General features: G+C 46.5%; 1 protein-coding gene across 1 annotated transcript in view; it reads right to left on the minus strand.

The window, feature by feature from the left end:
* PTGS1 (prostaglandin-endoperoxide synthase 1) overlaps nucleotides 1-16,861 on the minus strand; it is a 55,333-nt gene extending 38,472 nt beyond the window's left edge. Inside the window, exons 1-2 of the mRNA XM_073639728.1 lie at nucleotides 16,752-16,861; nucleotides 16,608-16,676 (exon numbers count right to left, since the gene is read on the minus strand). Coding sequence (XP_073495829.1) covers nucleotides 16,608-16,676; nucleotides 16,752-16,758 — 76 coding nt within the window. The 5' untranslated portion in view covers nucleotides 16,759-16,861. The remainder of the gene's footprint in view (nucleotides 1-16,607; nucleotides 16,677-16,751) is intronic.
* Nucleotides 16,862-20,712: the final 3,851 nt, after the last annotated feature.

Here is a 20,712-nt window from a genome sequence, read left to right on the forward strand (position 1 = left end):
AGAAAGATGCCAGGCAGGAAGCAGAGGACATGGCTGCGGGGGGAGTGTGCTGAGAGAGTAAGTGTTTGCTTTTTTCTTTTAAAAAAGGCTGGAGATGGGGGAAAATGGACAGCAATGGTGATGGATGAGGTGGGGGAAGAGGGAGAGTAATGGTGACAGGAGGTGGGGGGAGGGGAGATATGATGGAGAATTATCTAAATGCTACTAATATCTGGTCATGGTGTGGTGGTATTTCTCCCTTATATGTAGTAATATTCGGTCACTATGTGGTGGTAATATGTAGTCCAGGCATGGTGTGGCAGTATTTCTCCCTCGTATGTGGTACTATTGGTGCTTGTATAGAGGATTGTGTTGTGTATGGTGGTCATTTGTTCTCTCTGATATTAATTAGGAGAAGATTCTTTATTTCCATTAGTGATTAAATACTTTGAACAAGATGCACTTACAGGGGTTCTCCGGGGAAAAGAAGTAATCACCTCTCCACAGGATAAGTTATAACTTATTGATTAGTGTGTGTGTGGGGGGGGGGGGGGTCTGACTGCTGGGACCTGCACTGATGGGGATAAAAGCTCCACATTCTGCCAATTAGACTGGAGCTCATGTGCGACTTGACCACTGATCCATTCATTCCCTCAGTGGCTGCTCTTTTTCTGGAAGCCCCAAAGAAAGTGAATAGAGCTGCGGTCAGAGGTCCCACCTGCTGCTGCATTTTAAAATGGGCATAAGTGTCCTGACAGGGATAAAATTTCCCCATTCTTCCGATAGGTGCGTTTTCCAATGTTCGGACCCAAATGATCAACTATCCTGTGGATCGGTGATACTTGTTTTAACCAAACAACCCCTTTAATGCAAACGTAATTGTACATCCCAGTTATAGTGTGCACAGTAGATGTGCAGGAGCCGCCTGTGATGTACAGTTGACGCTCCACTATAACAACTAACAGGTATTTGCATATACCTGTAGGGTGGGCCCCTAGGATCAATTCCTCCTATGGGCCCCAGACACCCCAGTCTGACACTGACTACACATATGGCGCCATTTCCAGCTTATAGGGCCAGTTGTCTACATACGCATTAATGAGGCTTGATATTGCCCTCACGTGAACATCTCCTTCTGGAAGTGCTTTACAAGTATATGGCTGCTCACATCGTGGCCCCTTGTGCACCGACGTCTGGTTTTCTTGTTGTGTTTCTAGTATTGAGGACACTTTAGCTTTTATAGCCATTTCTGCTGCTCCCTTGAAAACCATAAAAGTTATTACTATCCATAAGAACAGATGTTTCTTCTATCTGACCCCACACTTTTTGCAAATGGTCAGTTAGAAACATTAAATATTGGAGCAATAAAGGGAAAAAAAAAAAAAACAACAACTGGAGACCATGCAGATGGGAGTCATGGACTATACAAATATTTTGCTGTTACTCATCTGTATTCAGATACTGATCATTTTCCATAAACTCCTCTCGCACTCTACTGTAAATATCATTTACACCGTATCTGGAGAGTCTCAGCACTAGAGACAAGCAAGATAAAGGCCATTAAGATGTAGTTACTTACCGGTAACGGGATTTTTCAGAGCCCATGACAGCACCATAGAGAGGGGGATCCGCCCTTCAAGGACAGGAAACCTACAGATAAAAGGGCGGTACCTCTCTCCCGCATCAGTTTACAGAGCATGAGAGGACCACCAGGTTAGTAACACAAAATTTTACAATTTAAGACCTCAGACATCACGTGCCAACAACAAGTAACTAATAAGTGTGCCCATCCACACGTGAAGGGAGGGAATGTACGGGTGCCGTCATGGGCTCTGAGAAATCCCGTTAAGTAACCAAGTCTCTCCTCCCCCCCCCACCCCCCCTTCATGACGGCACCATGGAGAGAATACAGAGAAGTGACTCATTAGGGGGGGGACCACAGCTTCCAAAACCCTTCTCCCGAAAGTAAGGTCTGAAGAAGAGGTTAAGTCTAGCTGATAATGATTGAAGAATGTAGAGGGAGAAGACCAGGTTGCCGCTCTACATATCTGCTCTATTGTAGCACTGGCCTTCTCTGACCAGGAGGCTGCCGCTGCTCTTGTTGAGTGGGCCTTCAGTTTCTCCAGGGCAGCTTCCCCATGTGAGGAGTACGATAGTGTGATGGCCTCCCTTATACATCCGGCCAGCATGCCCTTAGAAACTTTCTTCCCCTTACAACGGCCCTGAAAGCAAACAAAGCACTATCCTGCCTACACTCGTGTCGCCTCTAGGTATCGGATTAGGCACTTTCTGATGTCTAGTGTATGCAAGACCTTCTCTTTTGTGTTCCTAGGGTTGGGGCAGAAGAAGGGAGGGTGATTTCCTATTTCCTGGGACCTGTGAAGTTTTGACACCACTTTTGGTAGATAGGGTTACTCTGAAAATTTGACCCCGCCTATCCTCTAAGACAGGGTTCCCCAACTCCAGTCCTCAAGGCCCACCAACAGGTCATGTTTTCAGGATTTCCTTAGTATTACACAGGTGATAACTGCATCACCTGCACAGGCAATAATTCCATCACCTGTGCAATACTAAGGAAATCCTGAAAACATGACCTGTTGGTGGGCCTTGAGGACTGGAGTTGGGGAACCCTGCTCTAAGAGGGAAAGGGAGGGGGGGGGCGGGGCTGCCGATAGGGCCTGAATATCACTAACCCTACGTGTGGATGTGAGAGCTACCAAGAGTGCTGTTTTTAGGGACAGAATTTTTTAGGGATGCTTCCGACAGAGGTTCAAAAGGGCCCTCTGTTAAAGCTGAAAGGACCAAAGTTTAGATCCCAGGATGTAGTTTTTCAGGATGGGATGGGTCGGGATCTAGCTGATGCTTTAATAAACCTAGATACCCATCTATCCCTAGCCAGGTCAAAGTTGTAGAGCGCTCCCAGGGATGCAACTTAAGCTTTTAAAAAGGTACTTGTGGCTAGGCCCTGCTCCAAACCCCTCTGTAAAAATTCCAGGATAGTTGTCAATGGAACCTTCCCACCCAACCTGGAACCTGAGACTGAAAGGAATTTCTTGCAGGTTTTCCCGTACAGTTTGGTGGTCACTGGTTTTCTACTTTGTAGTGTGGTGATAAGATTTGGGGAGAAACTTTTGTCTTTCAGAAGAACACTCTCAAATTCCAGGCTGTCAAGTGTAAGCTTGAAGCCCGAGGATGGAGAACCGGACCCTGAGAAAGAAGGTCCGGAAGCACCCATGGGTCAGAGATTGATAGCCTCCCCAGCCATGAAAACCACGCCCTCTTTGCCCAAAGGGGGGGGGGGGGGGCTATCAAAATTACCCTTGCTTTCTCTTCCCCGATTTTCCTCAGAACAGCTGGAATCAGAGTGGTCGGAGGAAAAGCGTAAGCTAGAGGGTAGCTCCACGGGATCATGAAGGCATCCACGGCTGCTTGGTTCCCTTTGGGGGTCTAGGGAGCAAAAAGGCGTTTTCTTGTTCAGATTGTTGGCGAACAGATCTATGGAGGGACGACCCCACATTTGTACAATCTGCCGAAAGACCGACTGACTTAACTCCCAGTCGCCTAGCTTTAGCTGTGTCAGACTCAGAAAGTCTGCGGTGTGATTTTCCATCCCTTTTATGTGTAGGGCTGATAGGGATTGTAAGTTCCTCTCGGCTAAGCAAAAGATGACCTCTGCCACCTGCATTAGAGAATGGGACTGTGTACCCCCCTGGTGGTTTAGGTACGCCAATACTACTTGGTTGTCTGAAAAGACCCTTACGTGGTGTCCATAAACTCCCAGAGTGCCCACTCTGCTAGGAGCTCCTTCATGTTTGAGGAAACTAGCTTTAGGCGTTCAGTCCAGACCCCCTGAGCTACCAGGTTGTTGAGGTGAGCCCCCCAGCCCCCAGGACTTGCATCTATGGTCAGGATTTGCGGTGTCGGGATTGTCCAAGGAATCCCCCAGGCTAGATTGTTTCTGTTCCCCTACCACTCTAGGGAAAGTGTGGTTACTGCAGATAGCGTTAACTGCCCTTCTAGGGATTTTTCTGCCTCTAGGATTTCCCACTGCAGGGTCCTGGTATGTATTTGAGCCCATTGGACAGCCGGAAAACATGCCGTCAGGGAGCCTAGAAGGGACATGGCTTTCCGAAAGGACATAGACGGGTGGGACTTTGCCTGTGATATCTGGCCTATGATTTTGTGGCTTTTCCCCCGAGAGGAGACGACTCCTGTCTTTTTGAATCCAGCACGATGCCTAGGTATTTCTGTATTTGGCATGGTTCTGTTTTGGACTTTTCCAGATTCAAAAGAGAGTCAAGCAATCCATGACCTTTTCCATATGGGATTTGCAGTCTAGGAAGCTGCCCATTACCAGGAAGTCGTCTAGGTATGGGACGACCAGGGTGTTCTGTTCCCTTACATGAGCCATCACCTCTGCAACAACTTTGGTGAAAACCCTTGGGGCTATGGCGATGCCGAATGGAAGGGCCGTATATTGATAGTGTTTGACTACTCCACTGATAGGAACTGCTACTCTGAGGAACTTCCGGTAGTCTTTGCATATCAGGACGTGATAAGCGTCTTTTAAATCCAGGACGGCCATGAAACAATCGGGAAACATTTTTACTGATGATTTTATTGTTTCCATCTTGAAGGCTTCCACCTTCAAAAGTTTGTTCAGCTTTTTTTAGCTTCACAGTCGTCCAATCAGTTTTTTTTCTCAGGAATAATGGAGAATAGAAGCCCATGCCTTCCCCCCCCCCCCAACGGGATCTCTTGAAGGACAGCCTTCCCCATCAGTCCCAGGACTTCCTGCTCCAAGGACAGTTGCTCCTCATTTGAGGACCTTTCAGGGGTCATGACAGTTTTGGTGAGGGAATTTGAGGAACTGCAGTTTCAGGCCCAATTGTATTAGGCTCAGAGTCCATGAGCTGTTGGATATTAGCTCCCAGGCCAGAAGAAGGTCTGATAGCAGAAAGCCCCCCCCACCCAGGGCAAATCTTCATGGGGGGGGGGGGGGGGGGGCTATCATTGGAAGGTTTGTTGAATAGGAACCCTTTGGTTTTCCTTCTCCTGTCTTCCCACCTATCCTGCTCTTAAGGGCGTTTTCTACGGATAAACCTTTTACTCCGAAAAGGTTTCCTGTAAGCAGTGTTAGACAGGATAGGGAACATTTTATTGTCCCCCGCTTTATCCAAGATGTCATCAAGGGCGGGCCCAAATAGAAACTTGCCCTCACAGGGGATGGAGTACAATCTATATTTAGTCTGTAGATCTCCGGGCCAACATTTGAGCCAGAGGGCTCGTCTGGCCACGTTAGCGAGCCCTGCTGCTCTAGCATCCAATCTGACGGAGTCCGCCGAGGCGTCAGCTAGGAAGGCCGCGGCCCCTTTCATTATTGGGATAGTTTCAAGAATTGTGCCCCTGGATGTTTTCTGCCTCAGTTGTGTTTCAAGCTGATCCAGCCAGACCATTAATGACCTGGCTGTACATGTGGCAGCTACTGCAGGTTTTAACCCCCCACCCCAACCCCCCCAGCGGCTTCCCAGGAACCCTTTAGGAAGGTGTCTGCCTTTTTATCCATGGTGTCTTTTAAGACACCCATGTCCTCAAAATGGGAGGGAGTATTTCTTTGAGGCTTTAGCTGTGGCGACATCCAGTTTTGGCACTGTCTCCCAAAAGGAACATGCAGGATCCTCAAACAGGTACTTTCATTTAGGGGAAAGGAAGCCCTTCCTCTCTGGTCTTTTCCACTCTCTTAATCAGAGAGTGAACATGTTCATTTAGTGGAAAAGATCCTTTTTTTTGCTCTAGACCGCTGAACATTACGTCTTGGATAGATTTTTGGGGCCGGGGATCTGCTAACCCCATGGTAGACCTGACTGCCTTAAGGCTGTTTTCTCAATAGGGAAGCAGCTCCATCCTCTATCTGTAGACGAGGAAGAGATGGAAGTGTCTGAATCTCCGCCATCCTCAGAACTGCTAGATCCGGACTCGGGGGGATATGTTTTTAGTTTTCCTTAACCTTTTACCCCCCTGAAAGGATTTAATGGCGTTTCTGACCTGCGATTTAATTAGGTCTCCAAGTTCAGAGGCAAGTCTCGGGGTTCCCTCGCATATAGTTTGCTCAATGCAGGAGCTGCAGAGTCTCTTATCCCAAGTAGTGGGTAAGGCTTCCGTGCATAGTGCACAGGTCCTATTCTTGGTTTTCCCTGTGCTTTTTTTCCCCTATAAGAGACAGAGCACGAGAGCCCCTAGTTACAAGGTGGACTTTCACGAAGCTCACTTACCAACCAGACGAAGAGCGGGTACCGGTTCAGGAGGCGGAGCCATCTTTGTAGACCGAGTCCTCCTGGGAGGATGCTGAGGTGGAGTCCTTGCTGCGCTGTGACGATCTGCCGGAGCACCCGCTTCCACTGTTACGGTCCTGGTGCCCAGTTTCTTCCGGCTTCTTTCGTTGGGTTGGCAGCGGTGGCGACTGTGGATGCTGCTCATGCTCCTCAGGCAGCTCCTGGTCACACATGCTTTTTTTTCCCCCTCTATAGTGTATATTTAATTTGTAAATATACAATTAACTTTTCCTCTTTTTTCCCCCCTGACAGCGTGCCAGAGCTTTGATAAGCAGCTCCTGGCGTCCTCCGCTGTCTTTTAAGGCACTGGGAGATAAGCAGCTCCTCCCTCCCATGAGCCTGTGGTAACCCAGCACCCCTTCCTCCCCCGCGCAGACTGGTTACCCAATCATGCCTTGCGGCGACATGTCATCCAGAGGCACCCTCTCGCATGCACGGGAGACCTGGAAGTTGAAAAGAACGCCGCCAGGCCGTGCTCCCACAACCAGGGGGGTCCAGAACAGCACCTCGGCGGGCCTCGACAGGCCCTGTCCTCTTAGTCTGGACCCCCCCTCTGCACACCCTAAAGCCCCACTGACCCCAGCAGTGGCGCATCAGGACACCGCCTCAGCCGAGGCAGGGGACCCCCGCTGCCTGGATCAGACTGGCATCCCACGACGTCCATCTTCAGAAACCCCACAGGTATGCCTCTGGAACTGTAGGATCCAGTCAAGGACAGGAAACCAACTGATGTGGGAGAGAGGCACCACCCTTTTTTCTGTAGGTTTCCTGTCCTTGAAGGGCGGATCCCCTCTCTCTGTGGTGCAGTCATGGGGGAAAGAAACACTTGTAGTCGGCCTTCAACAGTCTGAAAGCCATTCAGTTCCAAATGTTTGGGGAGGATAGACACCACTCCTGTGTTCGTAGATTTATGGTCATGCCATCTGTAATAAGACAATATAGACTCTACGTGTTGTTGCCCCTGGCTGCTTTGGGTTTCACATTCTTTTTTTTCTGAATTCCTTGTGTGGAAATAGTTTCCTGGAATCTTAGTTAGACAATGGTCACAGCTCTGGAGGGACAGACTTTATTAAAACTTTTTCCCACAATATTTGTGTTTTCCAGAAACTTTGTAGACTTTACATCAGGCAGGTGAACAACCAATCAGTGGTGGCAAATACATGAATTGGTGGTTTTCTTACTCAGTCTTTACTACATTCATGGCAATCTGTCCCAGGTTAAGTTGCAGAGTGTGTTATGTACCAAGTCTACATGAGCCCATTTATTTTTTTAATCTGCGTGCACTACAGACTGCACACCGATAAGGGAGGTCACTGCCATAGCCCAGACAGACCCAAGTCATTCAGTTTAAGGGCAATGGTACCAAGTACATTTCATTGGTATGTCAACTTTTGACTTTGCAGTAAGTAATAAAAATGCCTTAAAAAACACCCTCTCTCATTATTCTGGCATTTGGCAAATATTAAAAATTATGATAATCCTAATAGACCTATAACAGGAAAGGTTTATTCTGATTTCATGTCAGATATTGAGAAAAACATGGAAGTGTGTCTTTTTATATAGTGTATGGAAACTTCTGGCTTCAAATCTCTACATCTCAGAAGGAGCTTCTATAGCTAAACTGATGGACTATAACTCCTTATAAAACAAATGACTGCTCAGACAAAGCTTGGGTGCATCCTCAGCTTTGCCGAGCAGGTCAGTGCACCTTCCCAACCATCTCTGCCCTCTTCCTTGAATGAAGGCTTTGGCTTTATAGAATAAAGCAGAGATCAATGGAAAACAAATCGGTGCACTGAGCAGTTTGGACATGCATTAGGCAACTGTGCTTGGTTTGAACAGTTATTTTGTGCTGACAGACTTCATTTAACTGTTGATGCATAGACTTTCTACAGGATGTCCCCAGAAGTCTGTCGTCTTTTAGAAGCCAGCGCACCTGTCGAGTTTTTCCACTTTCAAAAAAATTAGAGGGCAGGTGACTTCCTAGCAGAAGCCGCCTGAAGAATGAGCAGGTCTTTAACTGCTTTTCCAAACCCTGAAGTGGTTAAGAGACGTGACAAGATAGAATGTGCACAGCAATGGTGTTTTGACATTGCTGTGCATTTGTGTTCATTTTATAAGGCGTTTTTTCAGGCAAGTTCTGGGACAGAATCTGCCTGGAAGAGGCTCTGTGCACAAACTATCAAAACTTTCCCCTTTCCAGTTTTATACTCCTAAAAGAAAGGGAACAGAAAATATTGTATTTGGACAACTTGATAAAAACAAACTTTTTGGCATGTCACTCAGACATTGTGTATTGTATTTGTCTGCTGGATAAACAAATGATCCAAGCAGTGAACCGTCTACCTTTCCCGTTACCTCCAGCTTGAGGTGCCCTGTATGCAACATGCCATATGTCAGGAGCCATAAAATGGGTCCAAGTGTGGCGCCCCTGAGGGTTTGGTCGCCACAGGGGTACTGCACCTCTTTAATGAGGTGTGGTATCTCTCCTTCGAGGTAAGGATGGTGCAGCTGTCAGGACCCCACCTCTGCATTCGTCACTACATCTCTCCCACCTGAGGGGGGCTTAAAGGCACCATAGTGCTGCCCCAGCCAGGATAAGAGGAGATGGGGGGGGGGGGGGGGAGGGAAACCAAAGTTAGGGGGAACCTAGTAGTGGGTGAGGGTGGAGGATGCACATTTAGGGTACACTTAACCCGTTTACCCCTGAGGGTGGTTTGCATGTTAATGACCAGGCCAATTTTTACAATTCTGACCACTGTCACTTTATGAGGTAATTACTCTGGAACCCTTCAACGGATCCCCCCCGATTCTGAGAATGTTTTTTCGTGACATATTGTACTTCATGACAGTGGTAAAACTTCTTCGATATCACTTGCGTTTTTGTGAAAAAAATAAATAAAATGGAAATTTGGCGAAAATTTTGCAATTTACAAAATTTGAATTTTTATGCCCTTAAATCAGAGAGATATGTCACACAAAAGAGTTAATAAATAACATTTCCCACATGTCTACTTTACATCAGCACAATTTTGGAACCAAATTTTTTTATTGTTAGGGAGCTATAAGGGTTAAAAGTTGACCGGCGATTTCTCATTTTTCCAACACATTTGAAGTCACTTTGAGAGGTCTTTATGACAGAAAATACCCAAAAGTGACACCATTCTAAAAACTGCACCCCTCAAGGTGCTCAAAACCACATTCAAGAAGTTTATTAACCCTTCAGGTGCTTCACAGGAATTTTTGGAATGTGGAAGAAAACAATGAACATTTAACTTTTCACAAAAATGTTACTTTAGACCCAATTTTTTTTATTTTCACAAGGGTAACAAGAAAAAAATGGAACCAAAATTTGTTGTGCAATTTCCCCTGGGCACGCATATACCCCATATGTGGGGAAAAAACACTGTTTGGGCGCACGGCAGGGTTTGGAAGGGAAGGAGCGCCATTTGACTTTTAGATTGTAAAATTTGCTTGAATAATTAGCGGACGCCATGTTGCGTTTGGAGAGCTCCTGTGTGCCTAAACATTGGAGCTCCCCCACAAATTACCCCATTTTGGAAACTAGACCCCCCAAGGCACCTATCTAGATGCATAGTGAGCACTTGGAACCCTCAGGTGCTTCACAAATTGATTTGTAAAAATAAAAAAAAAAAACTTTTTTTTACGAATTAATTTGTGAAGCACCTGAGGGTTCCAAGTGCTCACTATGCATCTAGATAGGTGCCTTGGGTGGTCTAGTTTCCAAAATGGGGTCACTTGTGTGGGAGCTCCAATGCTTAGGCACACAGGGGCTATCCAAACGCAACATGGCGTCCGCTAACAATTTGAGCCGATTTTCCATTCAATTTGTTAGCGGACACCATGGCGCGTTTGGAGAGCCCCTGATGTGCCTAAACAGTGGAGCTCCCCCACAAGTGACCCCATTTTGGAAACTATACCCCTCAAGGATTTTATTAAGGGGTATAGTGAACATTTTGAACCCAGAGGTACGACAGAATTTGATGACCTAATGTTATCATATTGAATAAGTTGTTAGTCTTGAGCGCAAGTGCTCGCTACTTGAGTTTGCATCGGGTACTCCGGTATGCACCATGTACTGAGTGTGCTCGAGTGACATGCTCGAGTCCCTGCCCCACATGTTTCACGGTTATTAGACACCAAAAAAAAAAAAAATGCGGGGATTGCTCGTGCATGGCAGGCAATCCCCGCAAAGTTTGACCGCGAAGCATATGGGGCGGAGACTCGAGCATGTCACTCAAATACCCACGATACTCAATGCATACCAGAGCACCCAATGCAAACTCAAGTAGCGAGCACTTGCGCTCAACACTAGTCGTCATGTTTTTTTTCTTACATTTGAAAAAAAAATCCCAACCCCATCACAACCCTAACCCCAACCCTAACCCTAGCACAAACCTAACCCAAGAGTTTATTTTTTACGCCGTTCCTCGTGCAGTATAAGTGATTAGACGACCTTATTCTTCGGGTCGGTGAGACTACAGAGATACCAGAATCATATGGGGTTTTTATGATTGACAGCTGTCACACTAAAAGACGCATTTTTTGTAAAATCTAGTTTTTGCATCGCCATATTTTGAGAGCTATAATTTTTCCAGATTTTGGCAGACAGTCATGTGACGGCTTGTTTTTTGCGGGATGAGTTGACGTTATTGGTGCCATTTTCAGGCACGTGACATTTTTTGATCGTTTTCAAATCCGATTTTTGGTAGGCAGAATAAACAAAAAATAATTCAGGAATTGTTTTTTTTTTTTTTTTTTTTTATGCCGTTCCGTGTGTGGTAAAATTGATAAGGTAGCTTTATTCTTTGGGTCAGTACGCTTACAGCGGTACCACATTTATATCGTTTTTCTATGTTTTGCACTTTTACATAATAAAAGCAATTTTATAGAAAAATTTTTAGCATCGCTTTATTCTGAGAGCTATAACTTTTATTTTTCGGCTGATGGAGCTGTATGGCAGCTTGTTTTTTTTGTGGGACGAGATGACGTTTTCAGCGGTACCATTTTTATTTATATTCGTCTTTTTGATCGCGTGTTATTCCATTTTTTTGTTTGGCGGTATGGTGATAAAGCATTGTTTTCTGAATGGGTTAACTAGTGGGTCAGTTTTATAGGTCAGGTCATTCGACACGGCGATACCAAATGTGTACTTTTATTGTTTTTTTTTTTTTATAATAATATTTATTGATGGGTACATTATATTTTTATTTTTGGTGGATTATTTTTTTTTTCTCTTCACTTTATGACACTTTACTTTGTCCCACTCTGGGACTTTCACTTTTTTTTCTCTGATCGCCTGCATGGCACAGAAATGCAGCACCATCCCTGTGCCATGCAGGCTGTCAGCGCTGGACAGGGAGAAGATAGTTTGGCAATGCACATGTCCAAAATATATTTTTTTATTATATATATATATATATATATATATATATATATATATATATATATATATATATATATATATACACACACACACACACACACACACACACACACACACACATCTTCCTGCTGTCTGGTAACCCAGATGTTGTCATGACGACATTGGGTCATCATGGCAACATCCTGGAAGCCACGGCAGACAGTGCTGGAGGCCAGAAGAGGAGGCGAGTATCGGCGATCGCCACCGCAATCGACTTCGATCGCAGCGGTTAATGTGCCGGGAGCAGTGCGGGACCACTCCCTGCACATAGCTGACATCCGGCAGCGATCGCGCCCGCACAGCCTGTGTGCGGGTGAAATTGCCAGGGCGTATAAATACATATCTGGTCCATAAATCCCAGGGCACAGATACATACTAATACACCCTATGTCGTAAAGGGGTTAATATTTCATATTTAACCAACAGCCATTTTGGGCTTACGGTCTTTGATTGTGATCTTCATCACGGAAAGTGGCTTTCTGTGTGAACCGGCAGTTGATGGGGACACGGTCCTCGTGCTTTGGCCTTGAGACGAGGAGCGGGCGAGATTTAACGGTTGTCTCTACCCGGTCAAGGTCCCTACCCAAGAAGGCCTGGAGGGGAGTAGAGGAGACAAGCTCCACAGGCAAAAGGATCCCAGGGGGATGCAGACGGAGCGGCATACGCCACCTGTCCTCACTATTCTGGCCTAGTCAGAGGGAGTCATGCTGCAAAAGGGGTACCGGCCCCCCCGATATCTGACTGTCACTTTAAGTCTTAGTCGGAGAAGCCCGGAGGCTCAGTGGATCCCACCGGGTAAAGGACGGAGCGGAGTCGCCACCCGTACCCTTGTTCTGCGCATAGTCCAGAGGGAGACCAGGCCTTAGTATACGCATCACATACGGACAGGACCTAGTGGGAACACTCTGGTGCGGGGTCCTTACCAAAGCACCTGAACTACTCGGAGGCTGTCGGACCCCCGGTCCTGGTGGCTGCAGAGCGCCGTGAGGAGCAGGGAGAAGCCTTGCAGCTGTGCATTCTACCCCTATGGCCTCCGGTTTCTTGTTGCAACGCGGCACCGCACCACATCTCCCACTATAATTCCCATCCTCCTGCCTCCTCTGCCCTGAGGCCCTGCTCTGCCTGTGGGGAGTAGTACTATCTGCTGCTGCCACTACATCCCGCCTCAGAGGACTGAACGCAGTGCTGGTGGAGGATCACCAGAAACCAGAGGTGGCATAGTCTATATAACCACTCGATTAACACCAAAACCTGAAAGCCCATTACATCTTTTATTGTGACGGCCCTGGGCACGGAACGGGTCCAGGCCACGGCTACAACCCACCAAACATCTGACCCGGCTCCGAGTAACCCCACATCTCTCAGGATTGGGCTGCAAGTGTCACACAAGCAACAAAGGTCCCATATCCTGACATTTTGTACCTTTCCATAGAATATTTAGAGGCACAATATGGCAGCATTTGGAGTCTGCTTGTTGTAACAGATTCCATTTTCCCTAGCAGAAAAGTTTTAAATAAAGTGTCCTGCACTATGATTTTCCATCAGCTATCCCTCTTTAGATACCGGTGTCCTCATGAGCAGCCTCAGCATCCCTGCAGTTATACCCTAAAAGTACAACTATAGGAAGAGAGTCTAAAACCTTGTAGTCTCGGCTTAGAGCCACGACACTTCACCAATAAGATCTGTCCTTTGACTGCTGAGCCCTTATGTGACATGGTCTACAGGTGTGGATATTGTAAGACCTTTAGGATCTGGAGTTTACAAGAGCCTGCGTGTACAATAACAGGAACATGAATCACCCCATGTTAACTTTTATTTGGGGGGTGTGGAAGGGGGAAAGTCTGGATGGGACCTGTACAAAATATATTACTCAAGACTTGTAGTGGTTAAACAGAACCTTACAGAGATGTGCATCTGGAACTCTGTAGATTATGCCCAGGAAGATAAGGGGACCTGCTCTAATTTTTTGACGCGAGAAAGTATTACTACACTTTACGCCAACTCTTGAGTCCACTTTGTCTAGATCTTAACAGATTCACACGCAAGTCTTCAGGACGACACTGAAAAGTAATAGTCTCTTAATTTTATATGGTTATTTTAAATAGTTTGGGCTGACTACAGTACAAAAGAAAATTTGGAAAATATTTCCCACCGATAGCAATGTATTCTCCCCTAGATGCAATCCCAATTGTCACCATTATATGGTATTGATCTACACCATATTGGATCTGCGACAAGACAACGCAAGAGTCACAATTGGTGAGATTTTTTTGTGGTGCTCTTCGGTAGACACTCCTGTTCTTTTTTTTTATCCCCTCTGTAAGACCGAAACCTCCGAGATCGACTATTCCTTCTGCATTTGGACTAAGTTTGCAGCTTTTTTTTGCCTGGAGCTTTTCTAAACAGAAGCGTGTTTAAGAGCAGATAAACAGACGCGCTCCATCCTGCCCCCACCTGAAAACTAAGAATAACTTCACTGTATATTTTCATCCACAAAAGCACTTAAATTATTGTAACTAAAAGCATAAAGAGTATTTGATTCCCCCAATTTGCATCAGACGGGTCTAATGGATTTGCAGTATAAGGGTTCCATTCACATGTATGGAAAAGTGAAGTGGGTGCTGTGGAGGAAGGGGAAAGGGAACTTAGTGTCCAAGTGTAGCCATGTTATGTATTGTAGAACAAAAAATATATACACAGACTAAATAGAATCCCCGATAGTCTGCCAGCGTTGTAGCTGTTCTTTATTTTTTAGAGACTTTGCTATACAAAAGAAAAAAAAAAAAAAGTCACTAAAAGTATAGCAAGAGAGTTTATTAAAGTTTTCCTTGTGTTAAAGGTTGAGCAGAAAGGTTTATAGCTTGGCATGTTCTGTCACTGTTCACTTTTGGAAAGGAGGTGGGAAAAGGAGCGTGGTTAGCAATGAAAATAAGCTGGAAGCTAGATTAAAAAAAAAAAAAAAAAAAAAAGTTTCTCAACCTAAAGATAAATATGGTTTATTAAACATTGTAAAACTATATAATAAATGTGGTGCAAATAAGACAACGCAGCTTGGAACAAAGCTAGCTCGATATTCCCCTTATGACTAGTTACCTAAATAAAAAAAGTAATAAAGGGGGGGGGGGGGTACTGTAGTCTGTATACAGTCATCTGCACAGCCGCCAACAGAAATTCAGAAACACTATGCAGAGTGCAGCCAACGGCTTACGAAGTGCTCCATATAATAATTATACCCTGCATCTTATTAAACTAAGCGCTGCCCATGTAAAGTACAACGAATGATCAAAATCATTTCTATACTGGTACTGCGGTCAGCGCCGCCGCCTTTGGGTAGATTCATACGAGATAGCCATGTGCAGTCTGATTTTTTTTATTCTTGAACCTACAGATTCCTGGTATTTTGTGGCTCTATATAAAAACATATTGTGAAAGATGATGGATCCAATCCTGTATCTGTGAGACTCCAGGCATGTCCTAGTGTGATCAGAGGTTCTAGTTATGACTCGGCCATACAAGTGGAGATCAAAGGCCACGGCCCCACTATCAGTATACAGTCAGTATTTTTTCTCAGGAGTGGGAGCCAAAACCAGGAGTGGGTGATAAATGCAGAATTGGTGACTTGTTTCTATTATATCTTTTCTCTGATTGTTCCTCTCTTGGTTTTGGCTCCCACTCCTGAGATATTATACTGACCAAATACTGATAGTGGGGCTGGTGGCCTGAGAGATGCTAATCAGAAGGCTTCCAAATCTCAGATCTGTGGCCTAGTGATAATTTCGAACAAACCTGTGGCCTATTAAGTTTTTTTTTTGTTTGTTTTGTTTTTTTATTGGCTTGTGAACAAACACGCCTTTAGCAAAAAGTAATAGAAACAACTAAAAATGATACCTGGGGAGAAGAGAAAAAAAAAAAAAAAAAATGTTTCTCTTGGTCGGTATTGCATGTGAATGAAGCCCAACTCTGAACGCAGCTACTGGGCACTCCCTAAGATTCTCTATAGACTGACCCCACCACTCGGGATCATATTGACCATGGTACTGGGGTGCAAAATTTTGTACCCACATACAATTTAGCACCTGCCCTTGTGGCCCCCAATCTGCAGATTAAAGCTTTAGACAGCACTACATGCAGAGTGAGAGAAGAGGACCTTATTGGTCCTGTAAGATGAGTTTTTGTAGTACAGAAACTTAAAGAAGTTTTTAAAAAAAAAAAAAAAAAAACCCCACACACCTTCAATCTAAACATTTCTAACAAGATATCCATGTGCAAATTATATTATACATGCACACACACACACACACACACACACACACACACACACACACCACGGTGGCTCAGTGGTTATCACTGTGGCTTTGTAGTGCTGGGGTCCTGGTTCAAATCTCATTAAGGACAACATCTGCAAGGAGTTTGAATGGTTTCCTCAGGTTTCTTACCACACTCCACAGACATACTGATAGGGAATTTAGAGATTGTGAGCTCCAACGGGGACAGAGATGATAATGTCTGTAAAGTGCTGTGCAATACAATTGCATTTACTATGCATTGCTTACAGAATAGGACAAAAATGTTCATTCAGGCATCACATCAAGGAAACTATGTCACATGCAGAAAAGTAGGGGAAATATCTGTAGCCCTACAGAAGACAGCGAGACCTCACAGCAGAACTGTGCAAGTCCTAACTTCTCCAGTGAGGAATGCACCGCAGTTACTGCAGCACCAACATATGCCAGAGCTGTGTACTGAGATCCCACAATGGAGTGTTACTATCCTCAGCACTTGTGAAACCTGGAGGGAATATCACAAGAAGCCCAATAACCTGAGAAAAGAGTGCAGAAGACTTCACTAACCTGTGCTGGAGGTCTGGAATGAAGAGGATATATTCACGATGATGATTAAGAACAGAAACAAGTGTCCTCCTGGAAGACAGAAAGAGTCCATGAAGCAGAAAAGTCCAGAATAAGCCACCCCATAGAGCAGCTGCAGAGCCTTACCAGCCATCTCCACAGCCTGTTAGACCCTTCATAAAGGACACTCCACATCTCAGGCTGCAGCTCTCCGCTTATAACCCCTCCTCTGCTCCCACACCTTCCTCCCACTAAGCGCAGGATTGGCACAAGAGCTTCCACTTCTTCCAATTACTCCCCACCTGCTCCGCTCCAGCACAGCTGGCCCTATGATTTTAGGCTTCCTCCACATTGCTCCTGAGCGCTTTTTCTGTTACTTTAAGGTTAATGTATGTGTATGGAAGCTGCTGTGTTAACGAAGCCTAAAAAAATACTAAGGCAGCAGCTAGCCATTGTGTTTGTTAAGTTAATTGCTAAACGAATGTCTGATTTTAGAGAACATCTATAAGCAGGTACCAGACTGCAACAGCGGAGACACAGGCAGAACAACAGTATATTTCTTTTCTTTAACAACTAATATTAATTGTAAAACACGTATTATATGGTAACAATTTCTTTACAACGTTTGACAGCAAAATAAGCAGGAAATCACATAACAGAATAAATGATCAGAATACACTAGAATTCAGGGGCTGGTAGTTTAAAATGATCTACTGGAGGGAAGGGGAACTAGATTGTCATTAACTATAGTGGGCGAGGGACAGTCTTTTAAAGCCGTGGCAATACTCTGTTCCTATCACAACTCGTTGCCCGTTTCCCCCGTCACTCTCTATCCACTTTTGCGATGCCGCTCTAGCGTCTTCCAGTCCCCATCTGACTACTGTTTTTCCCTCTATCCGTGCCCGGTAACATATGTCCCTGTCAGAGGTAACGGCCCGTCTCGTGCGTCCTTCCTGGTCGCCGGCACGACCGTGAATCTCCGATCTGACACCTCCGGAGCTTCTGCAACGTCCTGTCACTGGTTTACACATCTGAGAACTGTGCCACCGCAACCTGCTCCCGTCCTGTCGACCGACGTCACCTGACCGACGGTGGTGAGGAACCTTGACTGGCGTCACTTGGGTCTTCGGGGCTTGACTGTCGATGTCTGGGCTGGGCAGATGTGCGGCACTTTTCTTCCTGACAGGAGCTCCGGACGCTGCTGTTGCTTCTCCCGTCTCTCTCCTCGGCGCCAGAATCACCCCAGAACTTGCACACCTGCTGTTTTTCTCCTGAGCTGGTTTCCCTGACAACACTGTACCCAAAGTCCTGATCAAACTCCTACCCTTTGCCACGCCTCCATGCTGTTCTGATTCCACAGTGTCTTGTCTCCTTACATTCCTCCCTTCTTTTATCTCGCCAGTCCCTGGACAAGGGAAGTTTACAAGTGTGTGTTGCTTCTTTAAAGGTAGTCCAACTTCTGCCAAGAGCCGCATACATTCCTGAGTTTTTTCTGTTGGATTTGTGACTTGCCCAGGGGGAGATATGGGGGAGACTCGGTACCCGGGCCTCCACCTTCTTGGGAGGTCATGGCAGTCGGCTCCCAGGCCCGTACCCTGGGGTCACTCTTTAAAAGGGGTTTTGTTAACAGTTTGTCTCGTGACGCCACCTGTGGTTCCCGGTAATGAGTACCGGCGCTGCTGCAGACCTCCGGGGGTGATGGGATGGCAGCTGGGATGTTTCTGCTCCCCACAGGCGGAGCGGGACCCCGGGGCAGTGTAGGTGCAGATGGTGATGCTGGGCGTTGTAGTGCAGGAGTGGTAGTGTGGTAGAAATAACTGACAGAGACAGTGGAGTGCAGTCATCCGAGTTTACTCACAGTTCTTTTTAGGTTTCTCGGGTACACTGTCCAGGTGTCAGCCTCCCGCGTTGCACTGCGTTTGCCAGGCAGGGGTTCAGCACTCCCTCAAGTATATCAGAAGCACTTAACGGGACCCCCTTTCTTTATGTTCCTTCCTTGACCGACTTCCCGCTCTGGGTCTTCTCCCTCCTGCCCTGCGCTCCCCCACACACAGTCCCGATCGGGTACTCTGAGATCCCTCTGGGCAACCTGGAGTTCCAGGACCTACTTGGTGCCCTTCACGGCGGCTAGGGTGAGGTTGTAGCAACTGCACCATGGAAGTGCAGAAGCCTCTGGTTTTCCAGCCGAGACCTGGAGTAACACGGCTGGTCCAGGGACCGGTTCCCTTCCTGCGGCCTGATCCCTCTGACGCTTGGCAGATTCGGGCGTACGGGTGCCGTCCTGCACTCACCGTACCCCCTGGGATCCCTTCTGTTCCTGGAGCATTCCTCCCTTGCTCCCACTCCTCTCCAGGGCCTCTCTCACTAGGCCCCACTCTGGAGCAGAGCTCCTGAAGAGACTCTGCTCCCCTCCTCTCCTCTTGCTGCCACTTACTTACTGCACTGCCACCCTAAGATGGCTACACTTTAAATATACCTACTCTCTAAGTGCTCCCCTGTTCTACGTCCTCCACCCACACCCACTACTGGTTCCCCCTCACTTTGGTTCCCCCCACTCCAGCCAGGGACAGGGCAGCAAAAGAAGTGCATAATGCCCTTCCAGCCAGCCTGGAGTAGTGTAGTGTTGAGTGCAGGTGTTGAGGTCCCGGGCAGTACTCCATCCTTACCTGAGAGAAGGAGATGCCACACCTCTGGGTGAGGTGCAGTACCTCTGTGGCGACTGAACCCTCAGGGGCACCACATTTGCATCCAGGCAAACTCATCTTGTGCGTACCATCTAGGAAGGATGCCGGCATTGACTCATTCTGTTCTGGGTCCTCCCAATAGGGATTCTTCTGAGAGATCCGAGGTTCCAGTCGGTTCACTGTGCTTCAGACCCAGTAATTCCATCGGTACATTGATCCACCCTTCGTCATGATCGACCGCCGGTTCAGTAACTGCTTCTTGTGGGGTCTTCAGGGGGAGCACCTTCTCAAATTTTTCCACCTCAGAAAGGCATGGGCGAAGCATATTTCTGTGCAACACTTGTATCGGGGCACTGTCTTCACCTTCCGGTCGAACTTCATAAACTGGACTATTTGGGTGGACTCTCCTCATAATTCGATAGGGCACTTCCCCCCACCAGTAATCAAACTTATTTTGGGTCGCTTGGCTCCTATTAACACCCATGCTCCTGCCTGAAGGGGTTTTTCCTGTGACTTTTCACTGGGTATTCTATCTCCTTACGTTTCTGTTCCACCAAGCATCTCAACATTTGAAGTCGATGACAATGGCCCCGAATCTAGGTAGTTGGGTGACTTCCCATGTTCATCCACTAAATCTAGTTCAAATTCAGTAATTTCTCGATCACCTTGCCCAAACAATAATGTGTAGGGTGTGTATCCAGTTGTCCCATGACCCCGATTGTTATACACCCACACCAGCTCGGAGACAAACTCAAGCCACCTCATCTTCTGATCTTCTTCCAGTGTCCATAGTTTTTGTAACAGAGTTCTACTAAAGCGTTCACAACCTCCATTTCCCTGTGGGTGGTATGGCGTGGTCCAGGATTTGTTTATACCGTACAGATGGTGCAGTTTGTCCATAATCTTCCCTTGGAAGCAGGCCACTTGATCTGAATGAATTCTCTCCGGGCACCCATACACACGGATGAAATCTTGTCAACTTGCTTTGGCTGTCGTTTCTGCCGCCTGATCTCGGTTTGGAGTGACCACAGCGAACTTTGTGAAGTGATCAATCATTGCTAAACAATGCTCATAACTGTTTTAGGATGTTCCGATCATCAAGTAATCCACCATCAATACTTCCAATGGGCCAGGCATCTTTATAGTTTGGACTGGTGCCCTTTGTTCTGGAGGCTTGGTTAACCCACACTGACGGTACCTTCAACTAGCTTTTTTCACCGTCTGGTGCAGCTGAGGCCAGTACACTAATCATTGCAGCCATTGGAAAGTCTTTTCAGTGCCGCAATGGGCCCCCCATATGGCCCCCCATTCATGAGCTTCCTTAGCCAGACTCACCGCCATTTCTTCAGAGATCACCACTTGCCACGTGAGGTCAATTTCCCGAGGCAGCTGAATCCTTCGGCACAGGAGACCATTCTTCATGA

The sequence above is a fragment of the Phyllobates terribilis genome, unplaced genomic scaffold (assembly GCF_046119375.1).
Source record: "Phyllobates terribilis strain yellow unplaced genomic scaffold, ASM4611937v1 Scaffold_7__3_contigs__length_470593459, whole genome shotgun sequence".
NCBI lineage: Eukaryota > Metazoa > Chordata > Amphibia > Anura > Dendrobatidae > Phyllobates > Phyllobates terribilis.